The sequence below is a fragment of the Pholis gunnellus genome, assembly GCF_910591455.1.
Source record: "Pholis gunnellus genome assembly, chromosome: 7".
Taxonomy (NCBI): Eukaryota; Metazoa; Chordata; class Actinopteri; order Perciformes; family Pholidae; genus Pholis; species Pholis gunnellus.
In genome coordinates this window covers 23371123-23393426 of record NC_136533.1, presented here as the reverse complement: position 1 = coordinate 23393426, position 22304 = coordinate 23371123, and the positions used below count along the sequence as shown (strand labels likewise).

The window sequence follows — 22304 nt, the reverse complement described above, 5'->3', positions numbered from 1 at the left end:
AGGCATTGTGATATGTCCTTTGGGCTGACACTGATTATTTTACATCGTACCCACAGGTGATTACTGCAGGTACTGGACCACAAGAGGCCACCGAGTGACATCTGAAGGGGCGGAGGGGGAGAGCAGAGTGTGATTTGTGAATGTCTTGCCCAATTATCAGCGGTAGCTGGAGCTCCATGAAGTAGCAGGGGGACTGGCTTCAATTAAAAGTGCTCTCTCGGGGGTTCAGAGAGCCAGAGAAATTGAGGGAGAGAGAGATGCGAGAGAGAATATACCGTCAGGCCTCTGGGACGAACCTTGAGCGGGTGCAATTCTCTGGGATAACGTGTAATGACAAGAGGAGAATGAGGGAACAAAGGAGCCGGAGATGCAGAGAGGAAGGGAAGAGGACAGACGGGGCTGATGGGTAAGTGAAAGCATTGAGGCTCCGCAGTGGAACAAAAAGGGACCGGCCTCGTCTTGGTAGTGTCATCTCACACAGAGAAGACGGGAGATAGCGGAGAAGGAGAGGACATGCAAGAGTAAGAGAGGAGGGAAAGGAGCAAATGGTCTATGTCTGACCGAGGAAGACATTTATTAGCCGGCGGGAGATTCTCGTTAAGAAATTCTGCAACGTGGGCAAAATGCTGCCCCCTTCCCGAGGCCACTTAAAATAGGCTCTAAGCTCCAGCGCCAATGTACGACACAAACACCGTCACGCACTGGTCTGTCTTGTTTAGCCCATCTGCTGGTTAACAAGCAGGCAGGGGACAGCTCATTTGGCAGGTTTTAAGGTCACAGTGCTGATCCCGGTTCTTGCTAGAAAAGAACTAACTTGTGTGATGTATTGTCCGACCACGGTGGAAATCAAAAGTGTTTCTACCAGTTTTTTCCGTACGTATTTTTTCTTCATGGTCGCAGTTTTGAACATGTGGTTAACTTTGTAAATTCAAGCAAAAGAAAAACACTACGAACTTTCTTGGTTATGTTTCGTAAAAGAACATGGTGCGGCTTGAAATACGTATGTTTGTTACCTAATTTAAGTTTCGTACTTAAAATAAGTAAACGTCTTTTTATTTCACACAGGACATGGAGGTCTCCTGGGTGAAAGTCCTGAAGTGTTTGTTCGGCACTCTTTCCTACGCAGACTCCCGCAGAGTACGAGTACAAATGTTTTTGAAGAACGTCACAAACCCTCGAAAAGTCATTTATAATGCAGTTTGCAATTTGTTGTATAGGAATGTTGGTTTCAGGAGACTAGGCTGACATTTTCATTCATGAAAAGTGGTATAAATCTTAAATAAATAATATGTATAAAATATATAATGAAATACTCTAACAGTGAACATTTTGCATATACATTGTATACTGATTTCGTATGCAGTACTGCTGAAACATCGTCCAAGAGTGACAGGATCTGTGATCCATGGCGGGATATAAAGTATATATCAGGTGGTTGATCGGGACAGGACTTCTTCTCTCTGTGTTCTGATGACCTGACCTGAGCCCATCTGTGACTCTATCTAAACCAGTTGTGTCTGTAATGAGCTATGTGTGTGTGTCCTGGAGCGCCACACGTCCCTGAATCCCCACGGTATCCGCTCGGTCTGGAAGTGGATAGTTAGCGTGAATGATTTGCACACACATAGTGAACTGAAGAGTTCAAAGAACATAAAGGAATGCAATATCACGTACTGACAGGGTCTGAATAAAACACTCCATCAAGCCCTTAAAGTGAATCCATTATACCTTGTTAGGGTCTTTCCCTGAATAACTTTAACCAAGAAAAGGTGTGTTTACAGTAATTGAATCAGAGTAAAAGTACATTTTCCAACCAAATGAACGTAGCAGGATGGCTAGAACCGGGGCCATTTTATGTGTACCGTTGCCACTGCAACCGTTGTAGCCGGCTGACTTCCGTATAAACTAAACAGAAAAACAACTTCAACAACTTAATGCTTCGTTACTAGCGGAGTTGGCCAGTTAGCTAGCTAATTCCACCACACTTTTCAGGCTACCTAGCTAACTAGCCAACCATCCGTCTCCGGAGCTGCGTCCACTCTCTTCCCGGCCAGCTGCGACAAATCACTTTGTACCGCCCCACTGACGTGTGTTGTCTTCATAACAACTAGCAACAATCGCCGTTTCCTTTCGTACCACTCAAATGACCACAGAAACCAGTTCAATGTCCACCCTACTCCCATTTCATTTGTGTGTGTGTGTGTGTATTTACTGTACCTTCCTCCTTCTCCCCCTGTCCAATATCAGCGACGATGTCGTCTATGGTGTCCGGGACCACGTTGCACTGCTCTCCCTGCACACACAAGAAAAACTCATAGAAAAATATATCCAAAGCTCCTCACAAAACAAAACGACCTTTGAGCATGAAACTTTGATGATGACACTGTTATCTCAATAGATCACCATTGGCTGTGTATGAGAAAACGGTATTTCAGGAATTCTGTGTGTGACAACATGATTGAATTGCAATTACATTCTTAGTTAACCTCCAGGCCTGTGTGTATGTGTGAGAGTTTAAATAGTTTGACAGTGTCATCACGAAGCAGTCTTGTTTACTCAGATACTTCCATGCAGTTGCTTGTTGTTGAAGTCCTGCATAAGATGTTAATTTTACGTAAATTACATATCTTTTTAAAAATTTTCATTCAAAAACGGATGTAGCTCACATTTAGCAAGTTATTAAATTTGTAGCACACTTGAAATTAATATAATTACTATAAATAGACTTGATCACATGAGTTTCAAGTAGTTTTGCATCTACTTCGAAGAGCTGTCACATGCAAGTTAGCCCAAATTTGCTAAAAATGTTGTTTTAAAATGGCTTTTTACTTGCATAATAGTGTTGGAGCTGTACTTCCTATCATTGGTAGATATATATATATATATATCTATATATAGATATATATATATATCTATATATATATGGTTATTAAAGAAGTTGAGCAACTATTCCATGACAGTTGAAGACCAATACAATAAACGATAAAGTGGTTTTGTCGACGAGGTTGTAGATGATTGAAAGTTTTGTAAAAAGCTAATACGTGGTATTTTTCGCCCAGAAACACTCTGTATACGTGCATACCTACTTTTACATACTGCATTGTACCTTTCTAGCGATGCGTTCCACCACCAGCTTGGCTAGAGAGGTAATTGCCCCTCCCTCTGGGTCGTAGAACGGGCTCTGGGGGTGGTCCAAACTGGTCAAGGGTCGGATCTTCTCCTGAGGAATCGTTGGCTTGTTTGGTGACTGTAAAAAAGCCGAAATAAGACGGTAAAGTGAGCAAAAAAGTATTATATTCAAAGGTTGAAGCTGCTATACTCAGTATGTTTTATAGTAATAATGAATCAGATGAATTTATGTCATGTAAAAGGTTTTGCTTGCAGAGACAAACCCACAAATAATAAACGCCAGACTCGCCAGCAATCGATTAATGCAGCTTTGAGTATCTTATATATAAAGTATCTCATGCCTCTGGAACACGTCAAGCCCCCAGTGACTCTTCTGGACAACAAGCGCAAATAATAAGATGCTACCAATAAAGATGACAATGATTTGAAGGGAGAGTATTCCCACCCTCTCACATTAGCATTGTGCAAATGGGGCACTTGGTGTTGGAACGGTTGGTGTCCTAGAGGAAAACATCTGCTCTTGTACCGTGTACCGAGTATGAAATACAACCCGAGGGAGGGCAGTCTGAGTCTTCCACTGAGCAATGGTAAGAGTAATCAAAGTTAAACAGCCAACATTTAGGACATGGGAATTATTTGTGGGACAAGAATACTAATCCAATAGCAGCGTACAGCATCTGCGTGTCTGTGAAACAGGCTTTTAGACGGAGAACAACATGATTTCTCTTGAGGGGAAGGGAACAGTGGAGCGGCAGTAATTTAAATATATAAACAAGAATTAATCAAAAGTAATGACAGTGTAATGGGTGCATTCATGTTATACCCCAGTCTGACCTATACGGGTAAGGTAGGTAGGTGTCAAGAGCCCTGAAGTCACCTGCAGCCACCGCTTCTGCCATCTGGTGCGGGGCCTCTTTTCTTCTCTTTCCCTTAAACATGAATCATTCTCTTTGTTCTTACAGGTTAACTCAGTGTTGCTTCAAGTTTCAAACCAACTGAACATATGCAGGAGCACTAAATCAGACAAAGGGAAAGACATCCACAAAGGAAGTACGAGAATGAGATATGAAGTTACATTCTCATCTACAGCGCTGTAACGGCGACATTGATGATTCCCTTTGTAGTTAAAAGTTCACTAAAAGTACCTTCTCTGACTTTTTGGTTAAAAAACCTTGTGTGGCCATGAGACCAAAACAGAAGACATCACACAGGAGACATTTGCACGCTACAAATTTAGTTTAGTCTTTGCTTTGTGCAAAGTTGAACAAGACGACTTGTACTTCTATGATTCTGCCCGTAGGTGGCAGTGATTCAATGCCTGCTGTACAGTTGGACGCATGCATTATCTCATGGTAAACCTACACAATATGTTTTCAGGGGAACATTTTCCAGAGTAATGGTGCATTATCTGCTTGGAAACTGTTTTAAAAAGACATTCCAGGACCAAGGAAACAAATACAACATTTAAGCAGTGCAGAGTCACATAGTTGTGTTGTACTCTACGTTTTATATAATGACTGATTTACATACATGTAGCACAATACATATTGGGGAGGGTGTCATTTATAGCCATTTAGGGCTGCCGGCGCAGGGGGGCTAGCTGTTCCAGTGTTAGGAGGGGAGGTCAGAGACCGGGCTGAAGTACGGTGGCCGCCATCGCTCCTCGTCTCGGGGCCCCACAAAAGCAAGCTGACGCCAGCCGGGCTCCGTCCATGCCGTGCAGCGAAGCCGTTACCCCAGGGAGTTGGACAGCCTCACAAGCTTAGCCTACAACGCCTCCAGTAGAGGGTGATAGTGTCAACTGTTTGAAGTGGATAATAGTAGAAGCCTTTTGGGTGCCTCGGCGGGTAGTGGAGGTTCACCGATGTAGTCTATCCTCCCCCATTTTTATGAATTGCGTCCTATCTATTCATGTTCATACAAATTACCCATTTTGTTCTGTAAAGTTGAATTTTATGATTATTTGTCGGCTCTGATTTCGTGGGAAGTAAATTCGTGCCACACATTTTGAAACCCTAGAAGCTCACAAATCGTCCATTTACCTCAATCTTGAGGGAGCGGAAATACTGCTGTTTAAATATGTTTAACTTCGAATACGTTCAGTTGCCTTAATTATTATCCGTTTGATCACAACATCTTATAACTTGGAAAACACATACTATGTACATTGACTACCGTATAAATATTTTTTCCAAAATAAGAGCTCTTCCGGAAGAGCAGGGACTTCGCCTCTCTGTGACATACAGATACAGTCATCAACATCCCAAAAGGAAGCACAGCAATTTAATTAAGTGCAGTGGACCTTGACACAACCCGAAAACACAATGCCTTCGGCCATTGTTTGTTGCCGTCACCCAAGCATTTCTGATTTAGCAAACATTGTAAACATGAGTTTATGGTCTCAATCACTAGTTTCAAGTCTTCTTCAATACAGCATGATGTTCATTTAGTAAATAATGCTCCCATTGACAGGGCTACCTTTTTATTGACAGGTCGCTACCAGAGCCGAATATGGCGTGTCTACCACGACGTCTACAAACGACGTCTCCTCAGTCCAAATAAGGTCACTTACGTTTACCAGTTACAAAAAACAAGATGGCGAGGGCCAAAATCCAAGATGGCGAGGGCCAAAATGCCCAAATCAAGGCTTCAAAACCGCAGTCCACAAACCAATGTGTGATGTCACGACAACTGAAAGCCTCTATTGGATGCTACAGCTCTCAGGTTTCTACCATTGCCAACATACCTCTGAACTAACCAGTGACATTAAGCTCGATTACCTCATATGTGACACCATTGTCAGTGCCTGCATCCCAGGGAATGAGGTCTGTCTCCAGCCTCTGGACCCAGCCACACTCCTTGGTGCAGAGGTCCTCTCCCGACAGCCCCACATTCCAGTCTGGGCTAGGCCCCAGCATGGTGAGGAAGGACATCAGGTGACGGGTTCGGTCCACAGAAAACTCAGCTGATGGAGCTGCACGCCTGGTGACACGGGTGGGTAAAGAAAAGAGAAAAAAAAGGGAAATAAACAAAAGTTTATAGCCAGATGATTAAATATTAAATATTATAATGAGACAGCTCTAAGTAAGCATTTCTTTGTTAAATACTTCGTAAAGGGCTCGGATGTCAAGACCTCTGACCCGACTCAACCTCTTCTAATTGCTGGATAATTGAACCTCTGAAATGTCCAATTAGTGGCAGAAAATAGCTTATAATGAAATGCTCTCTCTCAGTGTCTAAAAATTGACAGAATATAATAAATCACTCATAGATGATAATAGGGTAATTTCAAGTTTTTGCATGAAAAACAGTCCCTGGTATCTTAATTATCACGTCTTAACCGAGACACACTGTAAGTGCAAACACAACTTTTTTTGAACAACTTGATAACTTTGCATGCAAAATTGATGAAAATGAGCTCATATTTCATGCTCACATGGAGTGTGTGTGTGTGTGTGTGTGTGTGTGTGTGTGCGTGCATGTGCGGGAAAATTGTCATTAGTAAAAATAATAGCGGCACAATGTATCGCGAATGACAGACAACGCTAGGAGGGGTAATTAAACAGATGTTTGGTGAAAGATACGGTACATTAGTGTGTGTGCGCGAGCGTGTGTGTGTGTGTGTGTGTGTGTGTGTGTGTGTTGGTGCTCATGCAGTGCTGGGGGCTAGAATTGTGATAGGTTTCTAATTGCTCTTGAGCTAGTTCCAAAGAGTGCACAGGATGCCAGAGTGTGTAATTATTCAGCCTGGCTTTTTAAGAGCTGCATAAAGGAAGACATCATAAAACAATTAAGAATCATTTGTAATTGTTCAAGATCAAGAGCAGTGGATGTGAGCTGCTCGCCAGTCAGGACATTTAGAGCGATTGTTGTGGCAGTAAATCCCGCAGGATTATCAGAGACCCCAGTGACCCTGAACAGTTTCGGCTGCTGCCGTCTGGCAAGCAGTAGCCTACCGCAGCCTCTGGGCAAATACGATACTAGGCAGCTGTTTTCATCAGGCTCACACAAGTATTTGCACACTATAGCCACATAATTCACATTACAGTGTTACATACACTGTATGCAAATTTGTAACATTATACTGTATTTTATTACCATGTTATACCATTTTATTGCTATTATGCTGAAATGTTGAGGAGCCAAAACAAAAGAATTTGACTCTCTTATACTTGACATGTAAGAATAAAAGTTTCTAAACTATACATCTTCAGAGTATCGAGCTATTCAACGAAACAGGAATGTATAAAAACAGTACAGGGTATAAAAAAAGTTAAAAACATAACACAAGATAGTTGCAGAAAGGGAATAGATATCATCCCTTGTGTATCAATTCAGTTGTTAGAGTCGAAAAGAAAAAAGAGTTTAAACTATTAAATAGACTTACTCACAACAGTTGGATTGAATCCTTATTTGAGTATAACAGGAGTATGTTGTGGACTCCAGAAATGTTAAAAGAAACCACCCCACATCTTTGGCTTAAGCCCCCTAACCCCCAAAGTTTCTTTTAAACTTTGAAGTACTTATCCAGCTCAGAAACATTTGATACCGCTCATAATGAAGATGTGATTCATGGAAAGGTCATATTAAAGATTTCTGCAACATGTTGTCACATATTATTTCCATTGATCATTCGGCATGGGCTAAATTATGCAGATGTAGTATTTGCGATGAAATGTAATTTACGGATCACTGAGCAAGAATTCTGTGTATCTTCATCTACTTCAGACAAAACAGATTATGTTATGCGTTTGAAGAATCTTGTTTTGAAGGAAAGTTGGGTAGCTTCTCAAAAGAAGAAGAAAAAAAGACATTGTTTTGTGGGCCCCAAAAATGAAAATCAGCCTTGATTTAGCTTTGCCACCAGACCAAAACATTTGAGAGGTGATACAATTTTCTACACTTAAGTTAAGACACCAAAATACGTTTCTAAAAGCTTTCCATCCAGGAGATAACAGAGATTGTAAAGCACAATCCTGCTGAAAACGAGGATGAATAAATTAGGGGAGACATCCATCAAGAGCTCCAGTGTGGACGACATGTTCATGGTCAACTTGATGGCAAATGCAGTGACCTCCATTGGTCAGAGAGAAAGGATTCAAAGTTGAACTGAAATTCAAACTCTCCTTATGTATTGTGTAAGTGAATTTACGCTACAAGATATGCGTAAATATATACTGTGAGGTCTGTGCACAAAGTACGATTGATTTTACATCATTCACGTTGTATAATGAACATGTCTGTTTTGGAGTATTACCTCATGTCATTGGTCTACTTGTGTTGATGTAAATGTATTCTACTACGTGTGAGTTTTATGTTTGATAGGCGATGCTGCCTAAATGCGGTTAATTCTTTGTCTGAGTTATTGTCGCAATGAATGAACACGTGCAATGCAATTCAGGGCACCAAAGCGTCAGCTTGTTTCATTATCCAACTTTAATAATGACAATTGAGTCAAGGAAGTCGAGAGTCGGAAACTGAGACAGCTCCCCTTCAAAGTAAAAGTTGCGCGTTTTCAAACGTTTGCTCCAGCGATCAATTTATGGAGAGCTAAATTAAAGAAACAAACAAATATTATAAATAATGAGCATAATATATAACTGTCATAAAGTAATATTTCTTATCAAGTGCTCTACACTGGCTACCTGTAAGAGCTCGCGTCCAGTTTAAGACTCTGGTGCTAGCCTACAGGGCAGTGAAAGGAACAGCTCCTTCCTATCTCCAGGCCATGGTCAAGTCCTCCACCCCCGCACAACCACTTCGCTCTGCTGCCTCGGGGCGATTGGTTACCCCGTCGCTCAGAGGTCCCTGCGGCCGATCGACCCGGTCACGGCTGTTCTCTGTCCTGGCCCCTCAGTGGTGGAACGAACTCCCCACTGACGTCAGGACAGCAGAGTCGCTGCCCATCTTTCATCAGGCTGAAAACTCACCTCTTCAAGAAGTGCGACCCTGAGCCTTCCTCTTAGCACTTATTGTATTCTTATTAGTTTGTTGCACTTATTTTATTCATATTAGCTTGTTGCACTTATTGTAATCGTATTAGCTTGTTGCACTTATTGTATTGCGTGTTAGTTCGTTGCACTTATTGTATGTTTGTTTCTGCACTGTACGTTTGCTCTGGTTTATGCTCTTAGATGCTTGTTTAACAAAGGAGACGCACTTATGACTTCTGGTGACTAGTAGTTCTGTTGAATACCGATGTTGAATACACTTATTGTAAGTCGCTTTGGATAAAAGCGTCTGCTAAATGACTGTAATGTAATGTAATGTAATGATACGGCCACTCTCAATTCATGCTCAATGTTGAGCTTAGATCTGTATTTTGTTTTGAGAGGCAACAGCAGAAAAGCCGACCCGAGGTAGGATGTGGCGAAGGGAAGCACACTAAGCTACACATGTGAGTCGCCGTCGCGCATGCGTAACCCGTTAACGGCATAATGTAAACATCTACACGAAAGTACAGGCATTTCGCCATGTATTTATTAATGACTTTTTGAGTGAGTTTTATGTCTGTGTACTTTGTACTTTTGTAATATGTGAAGTTCTCAATAAAGTTCTTGAAATAAAAAGATTCTGCATTTCCCCCCGCGCCCCACATGTAATACCACTGCGCCCCACAGTTTGAGAAATACTGCCTTAACCTAACTGAGTTTCCTTTAACGACGGAACTTGATTTTGAAAAGACTGTATGCTAGTAAAGAGCTGAAACGTGTTGCTGGCGTTCGTAGGAAAACGCACAAAAAAACCAGGAGGTATTGTATGAATTGTATGACGGTTATTGATGTGTGTAATTCACTGCAATTAATTTGATTATCATACCATGTTATTGATTTAATGACACATTTGAACACATTGCCAGCCCTACTTCTAACATAAGTATTTGTACATCACGCCAATGAAATTACAGCTCTGATATTTTCAGTTTGACTCAAAAACTCTCTCACTGCCAAAAAGTAAATCAAACTTATGTTACTTCTTTTCGGTAATCTTAAGTGGGACCAAATAGTACACAAATGGCAACAGATTTATTTGAATTTCCATCTCTCATAGAAGTGCCTCTCCCATTCAGTAAAACTGACATTGAGTGATACTTACAGGTTGAGCGGCTGCCATGCCGGCCACTGAGCCTTAGTCTTAATGACAGTAAGTACTTCATCTCCCTGCAAAGAGAAAGAGACAGAGACAGTGAAAGGGATACACGAGGCAATTTGTCTCAAAATGGATGACTATCAAGCGAGAAAAAAAAAAAAGAGAGACATTGACAGAGAAAAGACCAAAATTGACAATTTGACATGACTGAGGGTGAGTACTCTCATCCAAGGACAGCAGAGTGTGTTCCACTTCTCGGAGGCTTATGAGGCTCTTATCGGTTATTGGGACAAAATGGCTCCGTGCTGTGATTCTAGCGGGAAGCCGCACTCCCACCGCGCTCCACCGTTTCTCCGCAGCATTACGGACACTTTATGGACTGCACAACACATTCTCTATCATAATGCATCGGACGAAGCCTTACTATTTGGCAGAAAGCAGCAAGACAAATGATGGATTTAGTGCGGCGCTGCAGCTGATTAGAACGGAATGAGGAAGTCTGTATATATCCTTTCTGGTTGGGATATGCCCAAAAGAAAAATGCCTTTTATCCTCTGGTTGACTGAAGGTTTCACAGTCCCTTTGAAAGCCTCCCCTCTTCCCTGGGGCAGTGTGGAGAAAACAAGTGCATGAGTATGTGTGTGTGTGTGTGTGTGTTTACAAGTCAGTTCCCATCCTTCTTTTTTGTAGCAGCCCGGGGCTCTGAGGCCTCTCTGACCTCAGACCTCACTCCGTCTTCTCACAAACACATAAAACACACACAAACACACATAGATGGACACACAGAGATAGGTGTGTGTGTGTGTGTGTGTGAGAGAGAGAGAGAGTATAGACAGCCAGAGGAAACACACAAGCTGGCATTGAGTAAAGAAAGACCAATGGAGCAATGGGTGAATATCCAGACAGGAAGGATGGAGAGGAACGATCCTTTAAGTTGTCGTGTCTGGTTAGAGGTTATTGTCTCAAACTTCAGTTCATGATGTGATGTAAAGTGAACATGGCTATACAATCGACAGTGGAAATACATTTTGATTGTATGCTGGTGTGCAAACAAACACTTCTTGGTTAGATTTTAAGCATGGCACTGTTAAAAAAAATCAATATCAGTATACTGATTCCATAAAGCGAGTTAAACCAGTGCTAATAGTTTGGGAGGAGCTTTGTCCCAATTCCACACTAGACAGGAAATGATTCAAGGCATTATGGCTTTAGAACATTTCTAAGATTTGAAAATGTCACAAAATATTTATTTCAAAATATATAGATGCATTTTTTTTTCAAAGATCTAAAATAACTAGAGCTGTGAAAAATAACGCGTTATGATTAAATTACAGGATTAATTCGTTATTTTTTTTTAACGCATTTAACGTACGCGCAGAATGAGCTTCCAATATACCCACAATTGACCGTTCGCCCCCTTAGTTACTGTTGCTACGTCGACAAAACTCCCAGGACTGTCAACCCAAAAGCACGGCGAGGACGGGGACCAGCGCTATATCTGTCAGTGTCAGTGATACTTTTTGGAGTAATATCTCCGCGATATTCTCCGGATCAAGGCAAAAGGGACTGCAATATGCAGTGGAAGGATATATCCAAAACATTAAGATCACGAAGGGGACACAACAATAATCGAAGCAAAAGCATACAGGTCTCAATCAAAACATCTCTAATGCAGTCAGACGTTAGCTGCTATCCAAACAAACTAATGTAACAGACTGTCTCATGTTTGTCCTTTCTGGTGTTGAAGATATGTCCCATCAGCGTTGCCGTAGAGAGGGGGCAATTCCCGCCTCTAGGAAAAGGGGCGTAAACGTAAACGGGAAGACGTTATCGTTTCACCGTAGCACTCCCAGCCTAAAGTACCATCTCCACGCGACGCATGCGTTGGTCGGTGAGGGGAGTTTAAGTGGAATGCGCCAAACCACCCTCACTGAACAACGTAGTTCCCTCACTAAGTCTGCCTGTGACAAGTTGACTAGCACAGTTGCCAAATGGATTGCAAAAAGCTGTAGACCGATTAATATTGTTGAGGACGAGGGGAAGTTTTGCGAGTGGCAACGGGGGACTCGAGCATCAAAGCACCGCAAAGACGCACAATAATGACAAAAATCGGTAATATGTGATTAATCATGATTAATCCACAGAAACCTGTGATTAATTTGATTAAAATTTGTAATCATTTCACAGCCCTAAAAATAACCAATGTTCGTCTTGTGTTATAAGGGCTGCAACCATAGATTGTAAATAACAAGTGGACAAACTCACCATGACGTCACCCATTGGTTTTTGGACTTGAGAGGGAGGAGTTAAGTACAAACAAATGCCGACTTTTTTTAGGCGACCAAAACATTACAATTAACTTTCATAAGCTGAAAACACACTGGTTTGAGAGTTCGTCTTTTTGGCCATCACCATCTTGGATTTTGGTTGTCGATATCTTGGGTTGGGGTTAGGGTTAAGTGACCATATTTGCCCCGCCCTTAAGTATACTCCACTTTTATGGTCCTTTTTCCTCTAAATGGAATCATAATTTACTAAATGAATATCTTGCTGTATTGAAGAAGACTTGAAACTAGGGAGTGAGACCACATTTACAATGTTTACTGAGATAATAAATCAAGTGCAAAGCAGGGTCATTTTCTCATAAACTTCTATACAATCGGACATCTTTTTGCAACCAGATAAGTCTCCCCCTGCTGGTCAGTAGAGAGGATGCAAATTTAAGATACTATCGGCTTCACTTTTCAGACCCAGAGGTTGCAGCCTGGCAACCATTTATGGAACTACACGTCATGTTTTTCCTGCCTTGGCAGCTAAACTGCAAGGCAATCAATGACTACACGTTTCTCACTTTCTAGATAAACATGTTGAAGGTAATTGTCATTCCCTCCAACCCTCTGCCATTACCAGAAACTCTCCACCCTCTGGTTCAATTTAGGCTACAAAAGCATCCTGTTCTTGTGTGCATTTCTTTGGCAGCCCTCAACCTGCACCATGTAATACAAAATGCTCCGCGGAGGTCGGCAGGAGATGCAAATCTCCCTGTAATGGTCTTGTTTGTTTGTGGTGATCATCGTAATGGCACAAAATGACTGTGATTTACCCATGTTAAAAGCACATTACATTTTCACAAATGTTTTCAAGGAGAGAAGAAAGAGTGGAACAGGAGGAGAGGGAGGTGGAGTTAGATACGGAGGATATCATTTTGGACAAGAAGAAGAAGAAGAAGATGAAAAGAAACAACAAGTGTGATTATAAAAAGTGAGGCGAGGAGGAGGAGAGATTGAAGTTGCAGGCCAGAAACAAAACCAAAACAATGAGCTGAAACTAGAGGAAGTTCCGTGTAGAGCTGAGGGCTGATAATTCTCTGTGGGTTCATCCCTACGATCAAACCCTTTCATTACACGTAACAATTTGTTACATCCTTATTATCAACAGGTTTTAGCAGTTTTAAACTACTATTTATAAGGAGGAAAATAACCTTCCCCGCTGAAACATAAATCATACTGTTGCTTCCATGTTTAAGCAACCCAGTACTGGCTTTTTTAAGCATTAGACACAATGTATTTTTTTTTTTATATCTTCAGATTGAGGCATGGATTTTCACAACGCTAGCCAATCACACAGAAAGAAACACTTGCTAATCTAGTATTTCCAAATTGACTTTTGTGTTTTGCAATTGCAGGTGATTTACTTGCATAATGGAAGCATTCCATCATGTAGCTTTTAGTGTGATATTTCCAGACTTTGGAGTGCATTTTTCTTGACGGCTGGATAGAAACATACCTGTGTGGACAGGCATAGAACAGAGACTATTCCTTCCCAAATCCCCTCAGTGGTCTCACTTCTGCCGTTTTATCACTCACTCACGTTGGAATGAAGTTTTGCCTGGAGGGACTCTACGCGCAAAGCATGGGGCTCTGTATTGTCCTTCCAGAGTCGGCCTAATAAAGGAAAATGAGCCTGGGGACTAAGGGAAAAGGTGTCTAATAAAGAAATCAACACCGCACTAATGCAATTACTATTGCATTGGGGCTGTGGAACAGATGGATGACTGTCCACTATGTTGTAATTCAGTCGGATAAAATTCACTGCTTCGATCGGTGACACACATCCACATACAGTATATGCACTCACACATGTAAGTTCTCACTTCATGTCACACTGAGAACACACACATTGTTTTATCTAAAGGTGACTACCTGATGAAACAACCTGTCCTTGTGGAAATCAACCGTTATTCCCCTCGTCTAGCGAGATGTCTTCGATCATTTGTCAAATGTAATTTCACAGAGACACACACGCAACAATTTCAGCTCAGCGGGTTATTTATCAACCACCTGTGACATGGATATGAAGCCAAGAGCCATGCTGTATCATCTGTCCAATTACATTGTCATTTACTCGTCCCTCAAGCTAGCTGCTGTAATTGTACAATACAAAATAACAACCTGAGTTCCCCTATAGCGACACAATGGATTTTGAAATAAACAGAGCCCATATCTTCTTTCCCCTGCAGGCTCGCTAGTTGCAAATCACAATTTAATATTTAATGATGGAACATTTAATGTGATTTTTTCAAGGCATCTGATTAACTCTGACAGTGAAAAGATTGCCGTTTGAAATGTTTCTAATTCGAGTAATAACTTGATAATTCTTCACTGTGGCTCCTGGAGATATGAGTGTATTCCTTCCTGTCTCCATGTACTGTTACCAATCACAGCTCATATTCCAGCAATTTGCATCAACATTTCTAATACGCCACAATAAACCCACGCTTAGGGCTTCAGTGTTGAAAACAATGCGGCACCGCAACCTACATCAGAACCACATTTTTATGAGACTTTGACGACTGTGTTTCCAATTGTAACGATGGCAGCAATGACGCTAAAGGCAAATACTTTAATATCAGGGTGTAAAAACATGGTGTTTTATTAATTAAATGTAGCCAATTAATAAAGGCCTGATGGTTTTGGATTATCTGCTACGACAGCAAACACAACAGACAATGTGTTTTAACCCATTCCTCATTAAAGCCCCTGAAAACCTGGTTTACCTAAGTATTGTATTTCTCTACAATATTATATTTATTCATAGGTCAGGAAGTGGAGTCCACAGGAAGCGGTTGTCTAGGCGGAATCCTGGTTTTGGCACTGTGTGCTGGTTAAAAGGGTAGCCTGAGACCTTGAGAGAGCCCAAGGGAAGGAGAGGTTTAACAGAATCCATCAAGAGATACGAGAATGGGAGGAGGAAGTAAGTACACGCATGGGAGCAAGCCATCAACCGCAAGATCACTTGGTCAGAGTTCTGGAAAGCTGAGATACTCCAAGTTCTTGATCCAGCTGGTTTAAGACATCGTCCACAGCTCATCCAACCTTTTCCACTGTGCTCTGGCAGAAACACTGGGTTGAGTTGCCGTCTACTGGAAAAGGACGTTACTGGTGGCATCCCTCAGGTTCTGGGTGCAACAGTAAGTGTAAATCTGCACAGGGATTGCCTAACGAAGAAGGCAATTGGCCTTGTCAAGGAAGGGGGGAAAGCCGTATCATCACCCAAGATCAAGTGGGCGTCTTGACACAGCTCGGGACTGGCAGCTGTGGGTTGACCTAGAGACGCAAGTTGCTAGACACCATGGCAGAAAGTGAGACCAGGCTCAGGCCAGACATGGCCTTGATGTCCGAAAGAGCAAGGCAAGTGATCCTGCCATCATTCAATGTCCTCTGGGAAGACCAAATGGAGGAAGCCTCCAAGAGAAACGGAGCCATGAATTTGAACCGTAGAGGCTAGTCCCTGAGCCCAGGATGCAATGCACAATATGTGTCCCTTAAGGTTGGCTGCAGAGGCTTTGCCTTAGCATTCAAGCTCCTTGGCACCACAGGACAGCACAGGAGAGTGCCATCAGGAACATCACTGATGTCGCAAAAAAAGTGTCAAGATGGCTGTGGATCCACAGGGGTGTTCAAGTTTAAGTCACTTCCATATTGGCTTCACTTTTCAGAACCGGAGGTCGATGCCTGCTTTGGAAGGCCTTACCGAGCTGAGCGTGTGACAGGTCGACTTATGTTATAAAGAATTTCTTTCCACCTAAAACCCATGAACACGCCTCCCTGTCGCAAAAAAAGGTAATTATCACCGCGAGCCGCATTTCGTGGCGTGCACAATGGAGCTAATCTGCTTCACCAAGACTGTGTGGGGGTGGACTGACCAAATCATGCAGTGGCATGGTAACAGAATCAAACCAACAACGTCATCAGACTTTGATTCAAACGTTTCATGGCCTCTTTCAAACTAGGGAGGGGCACAGACAAAAAACAAATTCCCAAGATTTTGTAAGTTATCTTTGGCAAAAGATAGTTTGTTCATAACAAGAAGCTGATTCAAACAATGTATGGGCCTTTAAACAATGTATGTGTTTCTTACATGTGTTAACACACCTGCACACATTACTTACAGTATGCTTTCTGTTAGTGTAGTGTTTCATATGCACCTTTTTTTGTGCACTTTGCTGCTGTGTGTTTTTGTGACACAATGATTTTGTTAGTGTGCGTGTATCTCTGTGTGCGTCCCTTCCAAGATATTATAACCTGAGGGCTTGGTAATCCATCACACCAGCGTCAGGTGTAATATGTGACACGTTCACCTGAGGAAACGCTGTCACATTAGTCAGCATGGTTCACTGTTGCGCTCCGTCTTGGCAGACTTCCCTCTCCCGTTTGTTACAAAGAACCAAACAGCTGCAATTAATAACGGCTGAAGAATGAGGTGAAGTTATGATTTTTTTTTTGTAGCGTGAATGCATCCTGCCCAGAGCTCTGTGGGGCAGGCCTGTATATGCATGAATATTTCTATTTATGTGAGAAAAATCCCAGCCACAGATCATCCCATTTTAAAGTCCTAATATACCTCTTGCTGGCACAACTCGCTGATTTGTTTATCTGTTTACCGAGCTATTTAACTTCAGGGTAGTTTGGAAAGATGGATGACTCCACTGAATGAGCAAAGAAGTCATTTTTATCAGTAATGTAATGTAAAAAAGAAAGAAGTGGAAAATATGAAAACAAACATGTTGTGACAGATGAGAAAAGACAAGAAAAAAAAGCTGAGATAAGACATTAGATGTTGCCATTAGAGTGAAAATAAATCAACTGCCATAAAAGCCCTTTGAAAACGGTGGTTTTTGATAAGAGAAAAAAATCAGAAAGTCTTTTGAATTTGCGTTTGAGGTGGATCTGGAAATGGAGATGATGTTTTTTCAAGACTGCAGCCACTCCTCTATGGCACCTCAAAGGCTTTTGGACCAGGCACTTGGATTTGAATCTGAAACATCATTATCATAAAGATCTTCCGGAGGTAGTGAGAAAAGAGGAGAGTAAGGGGTGGATAGTTTTGTCTCCTGTAATGAAGGTCTTGTACCATTGGGGGGCTTCTTGTCCTATCATGCCCTGTCCGTTGACTCCCTGTCCTGTTCTGTGTAATTCGCAGCCAGTGGTGACACTGATTTCTTGTCATCCGTTTGCAATCACTCAGGTCAGGTGAACCTCAAATGATTGGCTCCATTATTCAGTCGTTTGGGGAAAAAGAAAGGTCCTGTAATCTTTTTTCCTCAAGGACATGAATGTAGGCTTTTTCTATAGCAGGCTATGGATGCTGCAGGCTTTCCTCAGCTGTAATTTGAAGAACACAAAGGTCATTATATGCTCAACTGAGAACTTGTTCTTTGCTTCTGGCAGCTGAGGTGCTGATTTTGAAATTGCCTCTGGCAGTTTCATTTTCTGTTACGGTGTAGTAGACAGGCTTAAGAAGATCTCTATGTGAAAGAAATACAAAGCAAAAGAAACATATCTAATGACTTGATGTTAAAATGTCTCTAAAAAGGAGGAACGCAACAAGCTCTTTTTCTACTGTATCCTCCAATTTTGCCGTACTCTGAAGATTCTCCCACATTTTTTTTTTTTTTATGCATATTGTAATCATAGCTTATACTATACACACACAGTTTGCACCCATATCTGTCAAAGTATAATGTGTATGAGCCTTAGTATTCATATTATTCTCACTTATGTCTGTAGTAAAAACACTGCTCTGATTGAAGGGAGCACAATATTTTCAGATAAAAGCACCGCTCTGACGTAGTGTCCTCATCAGTGTGTCAAAGTGACTCTCGGGGGAAATATTTGACTTAAGGCGAGACACTACTTTTTTTCTTCCATAAAGAAATTACACAAAACTACACATTTATGCGTATATTATATTATATATATTATGTGTGAAGATTTCTCCTAATTTTACCAAAAGTTTGAATTATATAATGCCTAATTTTCATGTTTAATGATTAATCAACTGGGAAAGTTTTGTGGAGATATGAATTAGTTAAAGTGCTTTCCCTTTTCACCTGTAGTCTCCCTATATTACAATTTGTCTGCAATGTTAGTTTAAATATGCAGATGAGCCATTATCTTAATATGTCGTAATTTGCATACTTTTTCAAAACAGAAATCTGAACATTGGATCAAGCCAAGTTCAGAGTCAAAGGTTTTTATAGAGGGAATTTTAAATATCTCTTTGTATCACTCCATAAATCAGAAAATACTGTCAATAACTTAAAACATCCATTGAATGATGAATGCTATACTAACAAACAACTCTATAAAAACCTTTAGAATATAGATAGGAATGAGACTACAAAGATGAGTACATACATTTTTACAGGTTTTCAAATATTTGAGGTTTAAATATGGAAATGAGGCATTATCTAATGCTAACTTTTGGAGAATTTAGGAGAAACCTACGGACGCAAATAGACTAAGTAGTAAAAATGTTCTTTCCACTAGCCTGAAAAATAGCCCAAAATCTCCAAATTGATCAGTGCATGGAAAACTATTTAGTAAGGTTTAGGGAAAGATCATGACATTTTTAGTTGGGTTTAGGCAAAGAAAGTACTGAGTTATTTTTAGGAAAAACTTGTTGTTTGGGTTGAAATAACTACAGAAGTGCCGTTACTTAAGTACGCAAGTTATGTGACAAAAACATCAACATTGACTTCTCGTTTCACATGGGGGAAAGATCTGTATTTGCCAGAGTATTTAGTTTTTGTAATGTCTGTTACCCATCTATGATCGGCCCTTTTCCAAGCCAAAGGACTATAGCCGATCGCTGCAGACGTGGACGAAATGCAACTGGCACCAGCCAGTGCCCGGCAGACATGGACACCCATTGAGGAGCTTAGTTAATTTCGGCAAAATATCGTAATTTGGGTTAAAATAACTACGGAAGTCCCTTTGCTGAAATACTCCAGTCACATGACAAATTAACCAATGCCGCCTTCTCCTTTCAGGCGGGGAACAAACTGTGGTCTCCTGTTGATCTGTGTTTGTTGGACCCATCCACCTCTCTTGCCGCCCTGTGTGTGCTTTTGCGGCCTTTATATTTCCTTGTTCATGATTACGTGGATAACATATGAAATGATTCTGTGGGATATCATTGGGTGGGATAAACAAAAATAGCAACAGACCAGTGGGTAGCTATGACTTTAAAGCAACTTCAAATAGTCTACAATTGAAGGCATACTTCACAGTGCAAGACAAAAATAATAAAAAAAACTCAAGAAGAAGGGAAAAAAGCGGGCAATTTATGTGCGCGACATGCGTCGGCCACAAATACATTATGGAGGGAAGAAGCAAATAGGCGAGTTAGGTGGCAAAGTTGGGTAAAGAAAAAACAGCTGAGTAAAAGAAAAAGCAGCAGGAGTTGTCAGAGATGTGATAGAAGGGAAGCCGGGTCAGGGGGGAGAATGAGAAGTAGAGTTTTGTGGAGAGGAGAGCTGAGAAAAAGGGAGAAGAGGGAGGTCAGGGTGGGGAGTGAAAGTCCAGTAATTGCTTTGACCTTGAGCCGAGGCGAGGTGTAACTCAGTCAAAGTGAGTGATGAATTCCATGCCCTCGGCCCTGTCGTGGGAATAATGCCACCGCTCGCAGGGATTTTTGTTTATGACCACTTGGAAGAAAAAAAAACACGGAGGGAGGACAGAACTGGCTGAAAAAGAGTCTGGGCAGGACAGGTTTCACAGTCGCCCAGGGAAACTGGTAAATGGAAAAGGTAGACTGGTAAAGAAAAGAGAAACAAGAGAGACTGCAAGCAGAAATATTTGCAAAAGTTTGGGCGGATGGACAGTCTGACCTGTCAGACGGATGACGTTTATGACCACTGATAGACTGAACACTGGAAAAAAAGGACTCGGAGAGAGAAGAAGTGCTCAGACACTGCTGCTCTTGTGCTCTTCTTTGATAGGGTGCAGCAGCAGCTCCGGAGTCTTGCAGCAAAGAATGCATTAACAGTATTTTCCCCTCTCATTAAACTTTCATAAGGCACATAGCAGCTACATGAAAATATGTCATATTCTGAAATGGCTTTCACCATGTTTTTTTTCAATCTGCTTTGGGCAGCTAAAATAATTATGTCACATATTTTCAGATGTAGAAGGAATGTTTTGATCCTGAAATTAAGTAAAGGTTTTGCTAAGAACTTGATATCTTTGTGGTGTTTGTTCACAGATTTTGGTCAAAGTTGAAATTAGAGAAATTAAAAGAAGGTTTAATTAATTGTTTTTGCAGTGCCCCTTATATTAAAATGAATTACATTTTATGATATCTTCAGAAAAGTGTTACTCCTCATTTTTCCTGTGTTTCACTACAAAAGCCAGTCAAATTCCGCTCTTTAGATGCATACGGCCTTTTCAAAAGAAGCTTCCGTCTTCAGGTTTAGCCAAACAAAACGACATAGTTAGGGAAAAGATCATGATTTTGGTTAAAAAAATGATGTATGCAAGTTCCGTGGCAAAAACATTCCCCGTTGACTTTCACACAGGGAACGAACAGCGGTCTCCTGGCTGAAAGATCTTTCTTTGTTACCTACCTATTTTACATCGTAGAACAACCACAGACCTTATTTCAGGCATCTAACCAAAAACACATTAAAAAAACCCATTGACTTGGAGATGAGGGAACCCGAAATGCAAAAATGCACTAGTTACACTGTACTAATGGTCCAACTCCACTTCCAACTTCTACTTAAGTTCTGCGCTCCTCCTCCACTACCGTCTCCCTCGGGAACCCGCTGTAATTATCTTGTCATAGGGCTAGATTGGTGTGTTGGACCCAACTGATTACACCAAGGCTGATTGGCGCAGAAATATAACTGGCTGCAGTTCCCCTAATGAAGAGGGATGTGAACTGGTGTCAAGCTGCTGTCACGCAGTAAATGCCAACCCACATGTCAGCGCTGACACAGACACTGAGGTTGAGATGGTGGTGGTGGTGGTGGTGCTAGGGGGGGTGTGATTACACCTTATCACCCATATCCGGCTGATGGGTGTTGTAAAGCGATGGAGTGACAAGGAGAGCACGAAGCAGAGGAATCCAAGAAGGGAATGAAGGGAGGAAGAAACGACAGCGGGGACAAAAGGCAGCATGGAGATATGATGTGAAATGTTTGTGTGCGTGTGTGTGTGAGAAGGGAAGAAAAACAAGTTTTAAAAAAGTATTTTGTGTGTTCTGAGGTTGAATATACGGTGCATGCAAGCAAGCGACCAAATACCACGCATGAAAAGTACAGGTCCGTGTGTTGGCTTTTACATCGCAATGTGGAGCTTGCAACAGTGATAATTGGTGGTTAAATTATTTCTTGCCACACGAGTGGAGTGGCTCTGTGGATGGCAATGTCAGTGGGTTGGTCCTGACTGAATTATCTCAACAAAGAATGAATGGATTGCCTTAGTAATTCTGGTCCTTGTCTTGTTAGCTTGTGAGTTAGAAATAATTTATAAGCTCCTTGAGTGCAATAAACACATTTAAATGAAAGCAGACCTGTAGTAGGTGAGGATGTATGAGCAATGAACAAGGCTGTAAGGAAATGTTGACAAGTTCTGCTGAGCAGCTCACACTCGCAGAAGCAATCGAAGCAAAGTGCAGAACTTGAAAATCGCACCCGCTTCAGATTGAGTGGGCATTATCAGCCTCCTATATATGGGTTGGAAGGGTCCTGCTACACCTACTAGTAGGTTCAGAAGGCCGTTACTCTCCGTTTACATGGT

The 22304-nt window shown here is 41.5% G+C and overlaps 1 protein-coding gene across 1 annotated transcript in view; it reads right to left on the bottom strand.

Annotated features, from left to right (window-relative positions):
• Positions 1 to 22304, bottom strand: part of LOC306698614 (spondin-1-like) — a 79263-nt gene that overhangs the window by 8144 nt on the left and 48815 nt on the right. Inside the window, exons 7-10 of the mRNA XM_079163000.1 lie at positions 10225 to 10289; positions 5910 to 6111; positions 3107 to 3247; positions 2218 to 2293 (exon numbers count right to left, since the gene is read on the bottom strand). Of these exons, the coding sequence (XP_079019126.1) occupies positions 2218 to 2293; positions 3107 to 3247; positions 5910 to 6111; positions 10225 to 10289 (484 nt within the window). The remainder of the gene's footprint in view (positions 1 to 2217; positions 2294 to 3106; positions 3248 to 5909; positions 6112 to 10224; positions 10290 to 22304) is intronic.